Below are 15,376 nucleotides of genomic sequence, written 5' to 3' on the forward strand. Positions count from 1 at the left end.
CCCAAGGATTCTTTTCAAAGGTTGAACATTTCTGGCCACAGCGCTCAAAACGGATCTCCCACTCCAGGCTGAATGAGGTGCTGAAAACTGGGGTTACTTTAATACCATTACTTTGCTTTACCCCATCTTCTGATTGGGCCACTCTATTATCAGGAACTATCTGCATAGGAGCAGCAATTTCAGTCTCTACAACCTTCATTTCACTCCAAGGCACTACAGGGTTAATGCTGTCTCCATTGCTGCTAATTACCACCTGCTGTTCTCCCCTCTTGGGGTTCTGAATCACAGGACCTGCTAATAAGCAGGGGGATAGTTCTGTAAGTCCAGGTGAGCATGGGTTCTCTGGCTCACTGCCCTCAGGAACAAACTCCATTTCCAGCTGATCTCCTCCCAGCGGTTGTAGGTTCTTGCTTTGCTGCTCTCCAGAGTACTTTGTAATTTATTTAACTTCTCCCAGCGTGGGAGTCTGAGATAACCCAACATCACAGGTGTCTGCTGCATTCTTTGCATGCAATGAGCTTTTAACCAAATGTTCTGCTGCACCTGCTATTAACCCCTGGGATGCTGGAAGCTCTGGAACAGATCCTTGCTCACAGTCTGATACACCCTGAGGTGAGTCCCCTTCCTTGAAGTCTTTAGACCCTATTAAAGGGCTGTTGCCTTTTTCTGTAGAAACCTTTAGCTGCCGGTCCTTTGTTTTCTTTTCTTTAGCAGCTTTACCCTTTGGGGTTTTCTTGGCAGTTGATTGAATTAAACTGTCAGTATCTGAGTCTTCCTGGGATAAGTTCTCTGTTTTATCTTTAGGCCTCGGGCATGGTCAGCGAGGCGCGCTGGTACTTACTAGTGAGCCCCTACAGCCGCAATGAGCACGACTTTAGTAGGGGCTCGCCTACGCTTCCGCAAGTGCGCGGAAGCGTAGGTCTTAGGTAAATTTTAAATTCAAGCGCTTGCCGGAGCACAGGGCCGGTCACGTGAGCGGTTCGCCCAATGAGGGCGAACCAGCTCTATGACGTCACTGGCCCGCCCGCTGACACGCCCCCGCTTTCCCTCAGCCTTAGCGCGCCTCCGCCAGCAAGCAATAACCCTGGACGAGGCCTTAGGCTTCACAGACTTGTTCTGGGATCTAGTTTCTCTCCCACTTCTTTTAGGCGTCTCCAAACGTATATTTTCTTGAGAGCTTTTAATGTGACTCCTACTGGGGTTCTGGCTTCTTGTTTCACAACATGAATCAGCGCCTTGCTCTGCATTTTGCTCTGCGCCCCGCTCTGCGCCATGCTCAGCACTTTGCTCTGCACCCTGCTCAGCATTTTGCTCTGCACCCTGCTCAGCACTTTGGGTTAGCATTTCAATTGTTTTTCAAAGGGAACGTTTCTGTTTGATTGGAACCACTGCTATTTTAGCAATCTCACCTTCCAATCGCATTAATTCATTACGCAGACGATGTAATTGCTCTTTGCGCACCTCTCTCTCAAGACCACGACATTTGTTTAAATGTATATTTTCTACTTCCAATTCTTCTACCTTCCTGTTATACCTCTGCAATAAAGCTTGGTTCTCTTTTTCTTTAAGCAGGTTCTGTTCTGCTCTTTCCCTTTTCTCCAACCTCTCCTGTAACTTCAAAAAACAAAAAAACAAAACTGAGCGCTACTACCTAACTACCTATAAAGTTTAAATTTATAAATATATACAGTGCAGTGACTATACCATCAATTTAGTGATAAAAAATTTATAAAAAATTAAACCACAACTCCCACAGTGAGATAATTATACATTAAATAATAAGTGCCACATAACCGTGTTGGGGATAATGGCGTCTGCAGCTGTAAACGCAGGGGTGGCTCAGCACCCCACACACACTAAGAGAATGGAAACAAAAGAAAACAGCGCACAACGCCAAATAGTGAAGCAAATTCAACAATATATTATAGAATTAAAAAGGGGGTAATATATCTGCGTACATGAAAAAAGTTGGTAAAAGGCATGTAGTGTGTATCACACTGTTTACCACTCGGCAGCTGTTAGCTGTAGATTCAGGTGCTTGCTTCCCTCTGCTGCTGCAGCTCAGTTGATTCTGGGGCAGGACGTCAGTCTTTTCACTCCCAAGGGGATTTCCCTTCATGCAGCCAGGTTCAGCAGCTGGTACTGGGGCTCGGTGAAATCGCTCCTGCTTCCTGGCCGATATGAAGCTGCTCCTGTACCTCGGCAGGTGTATCCTCTGCACAGAGGTTAAAACGCAGCTTGCTGGGGTGCCCTCAGCGTGCCACGGTGCCGCTCGGTCGCGGGACGCTGTGTAATGATGTCACTGTCTACACAGCAGTGGTGGATTCAATAGGGAAGTTTGAACAGTCTTACAAAGTCTCTCACAAGTGTCCAAAACAGCACACAGGATGAAATAAAAACAGGACAGGCCAATACATAGACAAAGGCCAATGTAAGCAGATATAAGGCAATAGAATGTTACATCCAACTAGTTTCGTAGAATTAACTACTTTCCCTGAAGAAGTAGTTAATTCTACGAAACTAGTTGGATGTAACATTCTATTGCCTTATATCTGCTTACATTGGCCTTTGTCTATGTATTGGCCTGTCCTGTTTTTATTTCATCCTGTGTGCTGTTTTGGACACTTGTGAGAGACTTTGTAAGACTGTTCAAACTTCCCTATTGAATCCACCACTGCTGTGTAGACAGTGACGTCATTACACAGCGTCCCGCGACCGAGTGGCACCGTGGCACGCTGAGGGCACCCCAGCAAGTTGCGTTTTAACCTCTGTGCCGAGGATACACCTGCCGAGGTACAGGAGCAGCTTCATATCGGCCAGGAAGCAGGAGCGATTTCACCGAGCCCCAGTACCAGCTGCTGAACCTGGCTGCATGAAGGGAAATCCCCTTGGGAGTGAAAAGACTGACGTCCTGCCCCAGAATCAACTGAGCTGCAGCAGCAGAGGGAAGCAAGCACCTGAATCTACAGCTAACAGCTGCTGAGTGGTAAACAGTGTGATACACACTACATGCCTTTTACCAACTTTTTTCATGTACGCAGATATATTACCCCCTTTTTAATTCTATAATATATTGTTGAATTTGCTTCACTATTTGGCATTGTGCGCTGTTTTCTTTTGTTTCCATTCTCCTGTAACTTGCATTCCGGCTCCCCAACGCCTACACCTCTGCTGCAGCCTGCAGTCTCTCTTACTTCCATCTCCACCACACAGCCACCAACTCCTCCTGAGAGCAGAAAAATGGTTCTTTATAGTTACATGTGGAATTTTACCAGCGGGACCTGCAGGACGTCGAAGAGTCCCTCCAAGTTTTTTTTTTACCATGCTCTTCTTCCTTTTCTTTTTTCCCTGTGCCCAAAGCTGCTCACTTTCTTTTTCTTTATTACTATTTTCCCTCACTTGGGTTTCCATAGTAGGATCATCTGATTCCCCAGATTGTTCCCCTGCTGGGAGTAGATTTGAGGAGGTTCCTTCTAAGGGGTCTTCTGACATTTCCAGGGCCCCGTTTACACTCTCAATAATTGTTTCTTCTGTAAGTGTATCTGGGCAAACAGCATCCACAGGCGGTCCAGGACAAGCTCCGTCCCCAGGAGGATCTAAGCAAGCGCCATCCCTAGGCTGAACCAGACTAACCCCATCAGCAGGCGGATCCGGACATATTCTGTCTGCAACTTTCAGGGCCCGGTCGTAAAGTGCTTCATTGTCTTCGAAGTCCACTTCCTGCTCCCATACTTTTGAAATATTATGCCAGGCTTCTGCGCAATTCGTATATGAATGTCCAAATTTATCGCATAAATTACATCTGATGTTTGTACAACTTGCCCTCTCGTGGCCCAAGGACTGGCACAAGTTGCATTTTAGAACATCACAAGACATGCTTAAATGTCTGGCTGAACCACATCTATGGCACAAGGTTGGCTGACCATAGTAAAAACAATTTCCTTTTTATCTTCCTATGAAGAAGGAGCTGGGCAAATGCTTTGTAATATTGCCATGTCGCCAAAGTCTGACTTGCACTTTCCAACCTCCAATCCAAATTTCTTCCGCGTCAATAATTCTTGTAGGTGGAGCCAGTACTTCACATTGTCTGCCAAGCCATATCAGAATATCTGATATTGGGACTGATTCGTGTCTGAAGAGAATTGTTACCGACTTTGTTTCCGGTTTGGACACAGGAATAGCTGCAAAGGACTTCCATAATTCAGTATTTTTAAGACTCTCATATTTTGTCCAGAAATAGTCCAGAGCCTGAAGTCTCTTAAAGCTGACATTGTATTCGCATGAACCTGGAACATGGATAAGTGCATAAATGTCATCTGCTCTGAAGCCCAAGGATTCTTTCAATAGATGTTTTCCTACAAAAATCCTGTCAGGCTTCATCTCCTCACTGCCTTTATACCTCAACTTTACCACATTCCTCCTTTTTAAAGGTTGTACATTTCTGGTCACTGCGCTCACAAAGGATCTCCCACTCCAGGCCGGGGGAGGTGCTGTATGAACTGGGGTTACCTTAATGCCATTACTTTGCTTTACCCCACCTTCTGATTGGGCCACTCTATTATCAGAGACTGTTTGGATAGGAGCAGTACTTTCAGTCTCTACAACCTTAATTTCACTCCGAGGCACTACAGGGTGAATGCTGTCTCAATTGCTGCTGATTACTGTCAAGAGAGAGGGGATTTGGCCCGGGATTAAAGGGGTTACATCCCATTTGCCCCCCCCCCCTCTACTCTCACCTGGGAAGCAATGGGTTAACTGGATTGAGGTCTAGCAATGTGTTTTTTACCTTGCTTCAGTATCCAAATGTTTATTCCCCTTTAAAAATGTATTGTTTCTGTTCCTGTGTCTGCACCACACAAACACAGGGATCCATCCGGGAGGGCAAGGGTTAATAGTTGAATAGTGATTATAGCCCTTTGTTTAAGTTACCCTCAAAGATGCCTGCCTACTAAATGCAAATGGTCAGTAGAGCTACCAAATGTTTAGGAAGCAGACCCCTGATCAAAGGCTCAGCCACTCTACCTGTTTGCAGGAAGCTGGAGTGGTTTGTGAGTGTTATAACTCACCCTTACAAACCATAGTATCCTGCCCGACACCCCTGATTTAGGAGTGGGGCTACAGAATGAGTGACCTTATTAAATATAAGAATATTATGAGATGTCCTCGGCTGAACGTGCTAAAAGCTACATATGTGTATTCGTGGGACTGATTCGCACATAAGGATTACAGACACCTGATGTTTAGCCGGTCCTAAGAGACAGATATTAATATCTCTCTTAATTTTAGTATTACACGGTAATATTTAGTCTCATTGGGAGCGTCATGCGTGACGGAATGTATTAATATGTTTCGCGTGCCAGTAAGTACTACTGAACTGAAGTTATGAAGTTATTTACAGTGTATATGGGATTTTGGATCTGCTCTGAAAATGCAGACCCCCATCTGCTATGCTAATAGGGCAGGGAGAGCATCCTGCAAGAATTAGCATAGGCCAGTGATCAAAAGGTAACTGCCCTAATTGTTTATACTGGGGGCAGGAACCAAGGAACTGAGTGTTTTTAAGTGTGATACTTCACACTTACAATGGAAGCCAAAATCTGCTTCAAAGAGATTTTTTCTAGCCAACTCGGCATCTTGGGTTAAGAGATGGGTTTAAATGATATTTAAACCAGAGTCAGTCCTTACTCAAATGTCTTCATGTATGGTCTTCATGTATGATTTTCATGTATTGCTGTGATGTCAACATCTGAACCTGAATTATGGAAGAAATGGCCCATCCTGTATCCTGATGGCTTTCTTGTCCTAACCTTTAAGTAAGTGTCCATATTTTGTCTGTTATTTGTATATCTCGTGTGTTCACCTTTTTCAAGGAATAAATTATATTTTATCATATCTAAGCCTCGTCCAGTTCAACCCAGTTATATTTGTGTGTATTATTCATAGCCTGTCACAAAGCTCCCATCACAGGCTATTAATAAAACTGGTGGCAGCGGCGGGACTGAACTGGACCTGTATTACAGTGTACTGAGGGATACTGTAATATAGTGGGAACATACAGTGTACAACATATAACACAAGATATGGCACCTCCTCACTGTTCCCCTACTTGTGAGAAGCATTGCCTCCAGAACCAAAGTGCCGGCCATCCATGTGACTGGAGCCGGGCACCGAGACCGGAGGAGTGCATCAAGTCGGCGCGGGGACCAGCAGCCGGCAAGGCTGAGAGAGAGGCAGCGATCGGTGAACATGAAACACGGCAGGCTGAGCAAAGATCCACCGCTGCAGCCGCCGTAACCATCAAACCGCCCGGAGAGCAGGGAATGGACCCAGCTCCGGGACTGCAGAGACTCATGGAGGGAGCGGGTGGTCTCGGAGACCACGGAAGTCTTGCGCCAGGAGAGGTAACGGCCGTTGCGGTGGCCTGTCCATTTTCTCTGAAAGAGCTAGCACTGGTGTGTGCGTTGGGCAAGACGTGGTTTCCAGCGAAGTGGACCCAGTTCATGGCGTCGGTACCGCACCGACCCGCTTACCCCCTCCCAGAGCCCGGCGCTCAAGCAACTCCGCTCTGGACTCCGTTGCCCCTTGCTGGGGTTAGTCCACCGGCGGCGGAGAAGCTCCGGAATGAGCCCGGCGCTCGAGCAACTCTGCTCTGGACTCCGTTGCCCCTTGCTGGGGTTAGTCCACCGGTGGCGGAGAAGCTCCGGCAGGCGCTGCGGCACTGCCAACAAACGGGCCACAATAATGCCCAGTGCCCGGACCGTGCGCGGTCGGGCGAAGAAGCCCCTCAGGGCCAACGCTCACAAGCTGCGGAAAAGATGACCCAGTTAGCGGCATCCTCTGATGGCTCCCGCCCAGCCAGGGCGACAACCCTTCACGGGATGAGTCCTGGAGAACCTGGCCAGGCTGCATCGGCAACAGCGGCGGAGAGCAGCGGCCATTCATCAGCTACCCGGGGCTCGCCCATGGCGGCGACGGCGGCGGAAGAGTCGCGATTCCGGCAAAGTGCCGGAGCCCTTTCTGAGTGGGGGGAGGGACAAGGATTGTGGGAAGGGGTTATTTTACCTGGTTTGGCGGGAGCCGTTTTACTCCACAAAGACCTGGGACCCTTGTCCTGCACCGTTTTACCTGTACCAAGCCGGGGCGCTGTTGCGGCAGCAGCCCGTTGCTGCCCGGCCCAGATGATGCCGGCGGCCATTCCAGTCCCCCTGCAATCGGGACCAACGAAGGCGGCGGTCTCTGCGGGGACCAGCGAGGTAAGCCAGACCAAGTCGCAGACTGACCCTGACTTATTTGTTCCTATGACTGTACCCTGTGGTTTCACACTAGGGGTGACTGGGGGTGGCAGGAGATAGGGGTACCAGGGGAGGGGAAGGAAGGGCAGCTTGTAGGGCACCCTTCTACTCGCGCGCCCTCCCCAACTACACGCGCGCCCTCCCCCTTCTACTCGCGCGCCCTCCCCCCGCTACACGCGCACCCTCCCCAACTACACGCGCGCCCTCCCCCTTCTACTCGCGCGCCCTCCCCCCGCTACACGCGCGCCCTCCCCCCGCTACACGCGCGCCCTCCTCCAACTACTCGCGCGCCCTCCCCCTTCTACTCGCGCGCCCTCCCCAACTACACGCGCGCCCTCCCCCCGCTACACGCGCACCCTCCCCAACTACACACGCGCCCTCCCCCTTCTACTCGCGCGCCCTCCCCATTCTACTCGCGCGCCCTCCCCCCGCTACACGCGCGCCCTCCCCCCGCTACACGCGCGCCCTCCCCCCGCTACATGCGCGCCCTCCTCCAACTACACACGCGCCCTCCCCCTTCTACTTGCGCGCCCTCCCCCAACTACACGCGCCCTCCCCCCCGCTACACGCGCCCTCTCCCCCCCACTATACGCGCACCACCCCAGCTACACAGGCACGCGCCCTCCCCCAGCAACACGCACGCCCTCCCCCAGCAACACGCGCCCTCTCCCCCACTACACGCGCACCTCCCCAGCTACACACATGCTCACCCTCCCCCAGCAACACTCGCGCCCTCCCCCGGCTACACACACGCAGATCTCTTCTTCACGTGTACAGAGATTTCCTAAACCTCACAGGTCTCTTCTTCACGTGTGTGTGTGTGTGTTGGGAAACTCTGTACATGTAAAGAAGGGACCTTTGAGGTTTGGGAAGCTCTGTACATGTGAAGAGACCCATGAGGTTTGGGAAGCTTTGTACACGTGAAGAAGAGACCTGTGAGGTTTGGGATGCTCTGAACATGGGAAGAAGAGACCTGTGAGGTTTGGGAAGCTCTGAACATGGGAAGAAGAGACCTGTGAGGTTTGGGAAAGCTCTGTACAAGTGAAGAAGAGACCTGTGAAGTTTGGGAAAGCTCTGTACATGTGAAGGATAGACCTGTGAGGTTTGGAAAGCTCTGTACATGTGAAGAAGAGACCTGTGAGGTTTGGGAAGCTCTGTACATGTGAAGAGACCCGGGAGGTTTGGGAAAGCTCTGTACATGTGAAGAGACCCGGGAGGTTGGGAAAGCTTTGTACGTGTGAAGAAGAGACCTGTGAGGTTTGGGAAAGCTCTGTACATGTGAAGGATAGACCTGTGAGGTTTGGAAAGCTCTGTACATGTGAAGAAGAGACCTGTGAGGTTTGGGAAGCTCTGTACATGTGAAGAAGAGACCTGTGAGGTTTGGAAAGCTCTGTACATGTGAAGAAGAGACCTGTGAGGTTTGGGAAGCTCTGTACACGTGAAGAAGAGACCTGTGAGGTTGGCAGACCTCTGTACACGTGAAGAGGAGACCTATGAGGTTGGCAACGCTCTGTATACGTGAAGAAGAGACCTGTGAGGTTTGGGAAGCTCTGTACATGTGAAGAGACCCGAGAGGTTTGGGAAAGCTCTGTACATGTGAAGAAGAGACCCGTGAGGTTAGGAAAGCTCTGTACATGTGAAAAAAGACCTGTGAGGTTTGGGAAAGCCTGCACATGTGAAAAAGAGACCTGTGAGATAAGAAAAGCTCTGTACACATGCAGAAGAGACCTCTGAGGTTTGGGAAGCTCTGTACACGGAAAGAAGGGACCTGTGAGGTGTGGAGAGCTATGTACATGTGAAGAAGAGACCTGTGAGGTTTGGGAAGCTCTGTACATGTGAAGAAGAGACCTGTGAGGTTTGGGAATCTCTGTACATGTGAAGAAGAGACCTGTGAGGTTTGGGAATCTCTGTACATGTGAAGAAGAGACCTGTGAGGTTTGGGAAGCTCTGTATGTGTGAAGAAGAGACCTGTGAGGTTTGGGAAGCTCTGTACGTGTGAAGAAGAGACCTGTGAGGTTTGGGAATCTCTGTACATGTGAAGAAGAGACCTGTGAGGTTAGGAAAGCTCTGTACATGTGAAGAAGAGACCTGTGAGGTTGGCAAAGCTCTGTCATTTCATCTATAGAGTTCTCATGTTGGTTCTGTAGTAGGAATCACAACGTATATGAAATGATGCAGTGATGGGGTAATTATGAGGATTGGGGCTGGAGAGAGTGTGGGATTATGGAAAAAGGATTGTTTTTCTCGCCCTACCACATTCTCCCTCAAAATCCACCAACCATAAAAATGATCCTTTCCCATCGCGTCTCCCCTCCTCTGCTGCCGCATCCAGCGATCCGGCCATATTGGGTTTAGCGTTAGCCCAGCGCTTTGGAACCGAGGAAATAAAATATATATATATATATACAGGACCCGGAGACCCTCCCCTCAGCCCCCTGGCTATGGGCATGAGAGCGAGCCCACCTTCTCCCGTGCCAGTCCTGCTCTCTATAGGGCTCAGCATCCTGGGTAAGTTATATGGCCGGTTCCGCATGCACATCTGGGTGCACATCTGCCCCCCCCCCCTCCCGCCGCGTGTCCAGCTCCCCTCCAGCAGCGAAAGGGTTAAGCACATCTGCCCCCCCCCCCTCGCGGCCTGTGTGTCCAGCGCCCCTCCAGCAGTGAAGGGGTTAAGCACATCTCCCCTCACCCAAGCCTCCCGGTCTGTTAATTGGTCTCATACCCATACAGAGCCCCATATAGGCTCATCCTAATATCTTCATGCTTCTTTAGGGGATTCCCCCCCTGCCCTGCCCCACAATGTGTTATCCTGGTGTCCCTGCCACACGCAGAGAGCGGGGGACAGCGGAAAGAGCGAACCCCGGGAATAGCGCCCCATAGAGTGTTTCCCATTATCCTAAGGAATATATCCCCCTTCAGCGGCCCCGTCTCTTACCAGCGCTGAATCAATAATATGCTGTCATTTATCATTCAGGTTATATGGGGTAATAGGAGGAGTTATAGGGAGGGGGTATATGGGGTAATAGGAGGAGTTATAGGGAGGGGTTATATGGGGTAATAGGAGGAGTTATAGGGAGCGGTTATATGGGGTAATAGGAGGAGTTATAGGGAGGGGTTATATGGGGTAATAGGAGGAGTTATAGGGAGGTGGTATATGGGGTAATAGGAGGAGTTATAGGGAGTGGGTATATAGGGTAATAGGAGGAGTTATAGGGAGCGGGTATATGGGGTTATAGGAGGAGTTATAGGGAGCGGGTATATGGGGTAATAGGAGGAGTTATAGGGAGGGGGTATATGGGGTAATAGGAGAAGTTATAGGGAGTGACCATATATGGGGTAATAGGAGGAGTTATAGGGAGTGACTATATATGGGATAAGAGGAGGAGTTACAGTGAGTGGGTATATGGGGTAATAGGAGGAGTTATAGGGAGTGACTATATATGGGGTAATAGGAGGAGTTATAGGGAGCGGGTATATGGGGTAATAGGAGGAGTTATAGGGAGGGGGTATATGGGGTAATAGGAGGAGTTATAGGGAGGGGGTATATGGGGTAATATGAGGAGTTATAGGGAGGGGGTATATGGGGTAATATGAGGAGTTATAGGGAGGGGTTATATGGGGTAATAGGAGGAGTTATAGGGAGGGATTATATGGGGTAATAGGAGGAGTTATAGGGAGGGGGTATATGGGGTAATAGAAGGAGTTACAGGGAGCGGGTATATGGGGTAATAGGAGGAGTTATAGGGAGGGGTTATATGGGGTAATAGGAGGAGTTATAGGGCTCCTTCTCCTCCCCAGGTAACCCGTGCTCAGCACAGCACATCTCCTGGGAGATTCTGAGTCAGCAAAGAGGGGAGAGGAGCATTATTATTTAATAATGGGATACGCGTCTGTTAACCCTTTCACTGATGGGGAGGGGGTCTGCCAAAGTCACAAGCACTTCCTATCAGGGCCACGGGAGGGCTGCGTAGCACGCTTAACCCTTTGCTGCCAGTAACGCATCACTCTGCAAAGCTGCATTATCTAATGGTACTGTACACAGACTCCTCTGCAATGTGAGCCTGTCTCCAGCACATGCACAATGTGTCCACTAGAGGCAGCAGACGGGAGTCCAAGGTGCAAAGCATCCCTGCAATGCACCAACCCGGGAGTATCTCTATACACCGATAGTGATCACGCAGCGCTGTATAATGATGCAGAGTATCTCTATACACCGATAGTGATCACGCTGCGCTGTATAATGATGCAGAGTATCTCTGTACACCGATAGTGATCACACCGCGCTGTATAATGATGCTGAGTATCTCTATACACCGATAGTGATCACGCAGCGCTGTATAATGATGCAGAGTATCTCTGTACACCGATAGTGATCACACCGCGCTGTATAATGATGCTGAGTATCTCTATACACCGATAGTGATCACGCAGCGCTGTATAATGATGCTGAGTATCTCTATACACCGATAGTGATCACGCAGCGCTGTATAATGATGTGAGTATCTCTATACACCGATAGTGATCACGCCGCGCTGTATAATGATGCAGAGTATCTCTATACACCGATAGTGATCACGCAGCGCTGTATAATGATGTGAGTATCTCTATACACCGATAGTGATCACGCCGCGCTGTATAATGATGCAGAGTATCTCTATACACCGATAGTGATCACGCCGCGCTGTATAATGATGCTGAGTATCTCTATACATCGATAGTGATCATGCCGCGCTGTATAATGATGTAGAGTATCTCTATACACCGATAGTGATCACGCAGCGCTGTATAATGATGCTGAGTATCTCTATACACCGATAGTGATCACGCCGCGCTGTATAATGATGCAGAGTATCTCTATACACCGATAGTGATCACGCCGCGCTGTATAATGATGCTGAGTATCTCTATACATCGATAGTGATCATGCCGCGCTGTATAATGATGCAGAGTATCTCTATAGACCGATAGTGATCACGCCGCGCTGTATAATGATGCAGAGTATCTCTATACACCGATAGTGATCACGCCGCGCTGTATAATGATGCAAAGTATCTCTATACACCGATAGTGATCACGCCGCGCTGTATAATGATGCAGTGTATCTCTATAGACCGATAGTGATCACGCCGCGCTGTATAATGATGCAGAGTATGTCTATACACCGATAGTGATCACGCCGCGCTGTATAATGGTGATGAGTACCTATACACTGATAGTGATCACGTTGCGCTGTATAATGATGCAAAGTATCTATATACTGATAATGAACACGCTGCGCTGTATAATGATGCTGAGTATCTATTTTACCTGAGATTTTAAAGTAGGATAGAAGGAGGAGGGACAAGAAACTGATAACAAACTAAATAGAATAGATGGGGAAATAACAAGGGGTGATGGAGGTAGAATGGGGGCAAGTGCGAGTCTGACAAGCAGTGAGACACCCATAGTAATACAGGAAACTTCTAAAGACTATAAGACTGCGATAGATACGCGCGCTGCTCTGTGATAGATACGCGCTGCTCTGCGATAGATACGCGCTGCTCTGCGATAGATACGCGCTGCTCTGTGATAGATACGCGCGCTGCTCTGCGACAGATACGCGCTGCTCTGCGATAAATACACGCTGCTCTGCGATAGATACGCGCGCTGCTCTGCGATAGATACGCGCGCTGCTCTGCGATAGATACGCGCTGCTCTGCGATAGATACGCGCTGCTCTGTGATAGATACGCGCGCTGCTCTGCGATAGATATGCGCTGCTCTGCGATAGATACGCGCTGCTCTGTGATAGATACGCGCGCTGCTCTGTGATAGATACGCGCGCTGCTCTGCGATAGATACGCGCTGCTCTGCGATAGATACGCGCTGCTCTGCGATAGATACGCGCTGCTCTGTGATAGATACGCGCGCTGCTCTGCGATAGATATGCGCTGCTCTGCGATAGATACGCGCTGCTCTGTGATAGATACGCGCGCTGCTCTGTGATAGATACGCGCGCTGCTCTGCGATAGATACGCGCTGCTCTGCGATAGATACGCGCTGCTCTGTGATAGATACGCGCGCTGCTCTGCGATAGATACGCGCTGCTCTGCGATAGATACGCGCTACTCTGCGATAGATACGCGCTGCTCTGTGATAGATACGCGCTGCTCTGTGATAGATATGCGCGCTGCTCTGTGATAGATACGCGCTGCTCTGCGATAGATACGCGCGCTGCTCTGCGATAGATATGCGCTGCTCTGTGATAGATATGCGCGCTGCTCTGCGATAGATACGCGCTGCTCTGCGATAGATACGCGCTACTCTGCGATAGATACGCGCTGCTCTGTGATAGATACGCGCTGCTCTGTGATAGATATGCGCGCTGCTCTGTGATAGATACGCGCTGCTCTGCGATAGATACGCGCGCTGCTCTGCGATAGATATGCGCGCTGCTCTGCGATAGATACGCGCTGCTCTGCGATAGATACGCGCGCTGCTCTGCGATACGTGCGCTGCTCTGTGATAGATACGCGCTGCTCTGCGATAGATACGTGCGCTGCTCTGTGATAGATACGCCTGCTGCTCTGCGATAGATACGTGCGCTGCTCTGCGATAGATACGCGCTGCTCTGTGATAGATACGCGCTGCTCTGCGATAGATATGCGCTGCTCTGCGATAGATACGCGCGCTGCTCTGCGATAGATGTGTGCTGCTCTGTGATATGTGCGTGTGGCCGCTGTATATTGCTCTGTGTGTGACTGCTGTATATTGCTCTGCGTGTGGCCGCTGTATATTGCTCTGCGTGGGTATATGAGCTGTTCTCTGTGTCCCCGAGCAGCGGTGTCCGGGATGGAAGTCTCTGTGCCCAGCACGGTGTATATTGCTCTGCGTGTGACTGCTGTATATTGCTCTGCGTGTGACTGCTGTATATTGCTCTGCGTGTGACTGCTGTATATTGCTCTGCGTGTGACTGCTGTATATTGCTCTGCGTGTGACTGCTGTATATTGCTCTGCGTGTGACTGCTGTATATTGCTCTGCGTGTGACTGCTGTATATTGCTCTGCGTGTGACTGCTGTATATAGCTCTGCGTGGGTATATGAGCTGTTCTCTGTGTCCCCGAGTAGCGGTGTCCGGGATGGAAGTCTCTGTGCCCAGCACGGTGTATATTGCTCTGCGTGGGTATATGAGCTGTTCTCTGTGTCCCCGAGCAGCGGTGTCCGGGATGGAAGTCTCTGTGCCCAGCACGGTGTATATTGCTCTGCGTGGGTATATGAGCTGTTCTCTGTGTCCCGAGCAGCAGTGTCCGGGGTGGAAGTCTCTGTGTCCCGAGCACGGTGTATATTGCTCTGCGTGGGTATATGAGCTGTTCTCTGTGTCCCCGAGCTGCGGTGTCCGGGATGGAAGTCTCTGTGCCCAGCACGGTGTATATTGCTCTGCGTGGGTATATGAGCTGTTCTCTGTGTCCCCGAGCAGCGGTGTCCGGGATGGAAGTCTCTGTGCCCAGCACGGTGTATATTGCTCTGCGTGTGACTGCTGTATATTGCTCTGCGTGGGTATATGAGCTGTTCTCTGTGTCCCGAGCAGCGGTGTCCGGGATGGAAGTCTCTGTGCCCAGCACAGTGTATATTGCTCTGCGTGGGTATATGAGCTGTTCTCTGTGTCCCCGAGCAGCGGTGTCCGGGATGGAAGTCTCTGTGCCCAGCACGGTGTATATTGCTCTGCGTGGGTATATGAGCTGTTCTCTGTGTCCCCGAGCAGCGGTGTCCGGGATGGAAGTCTCTGTGCCCAGCACGGTGTATATAGCTCTGCGTGGGTATATGAGCTGTTCTCTGTTTCCCCGAGCAGCGGTGTCCAGGATGGAAGTCTCTGTGCCCAGCACGGTGTATATTGCTCTGCGTGGGTATATGAGCTGTTCTCTGTTTCCCCGAGCAGCGGTGTCCAGGATGGAAGTCTCTGTGCCCAGCACGGTGTATATTGCTCTGCGTGGGTATATGAGCTGTTCTCTGTGTCCCCGAGCAGCGGTGTCCGGGATGGAAGTCTCTGTGCCCAGCACGGTGTATATTGCTCTGTGTGTGTATATGAGCTGTTCTCTGTGTCCCCGA

The 15,376-nt window shown here is 50.1% G+C and overlaps 1 protein-coding gene across 2 annotated transcripts in view; it reads left to right on the top strand.

Moving 5' to 3' along the window:
* Positions 1 to 9,574: 9,574 nt before the first annotated feature.
* The window catches only part of SCN2B (sodium voltage-gated channel beta subunit 2), an 84,535-nt gene continuing 78,733 nt past the window's right edge, over positions 9,575 to 15,376 (top strand). Inside the window, exon 1 of one of the 2 annotated variants that reach the window (XM_075604216.1) lies at positions 9,575 to 9,800. In XM_075604216.1, coding sequence (XP_075460331.1) covers positions 9,734 to 9,800 — 67 coding nt within the window. In that variant the 5' untranslated portion in view covers positions 9,575 to 9,733. The remainder of the gene's footprint in view (positions 9,801 to 15,376) is intronic. The other variant, XM_075604214.1, reaches the window with a different exon arrangement.

This window comes from Ascaphus truei, chromosome 6 (genome assembly GCF_040206685.1).
Source record: "Ascaphus truei isolate aAscTru1 chromosome 6, aAscTru1.hap1, whole genome shotgun sequence".
NCBI lineage: Eukaryota > Metazoa > Chordata > Amphibia > Anura > Ascaphidae > Ascaphus > Ascaphus truei.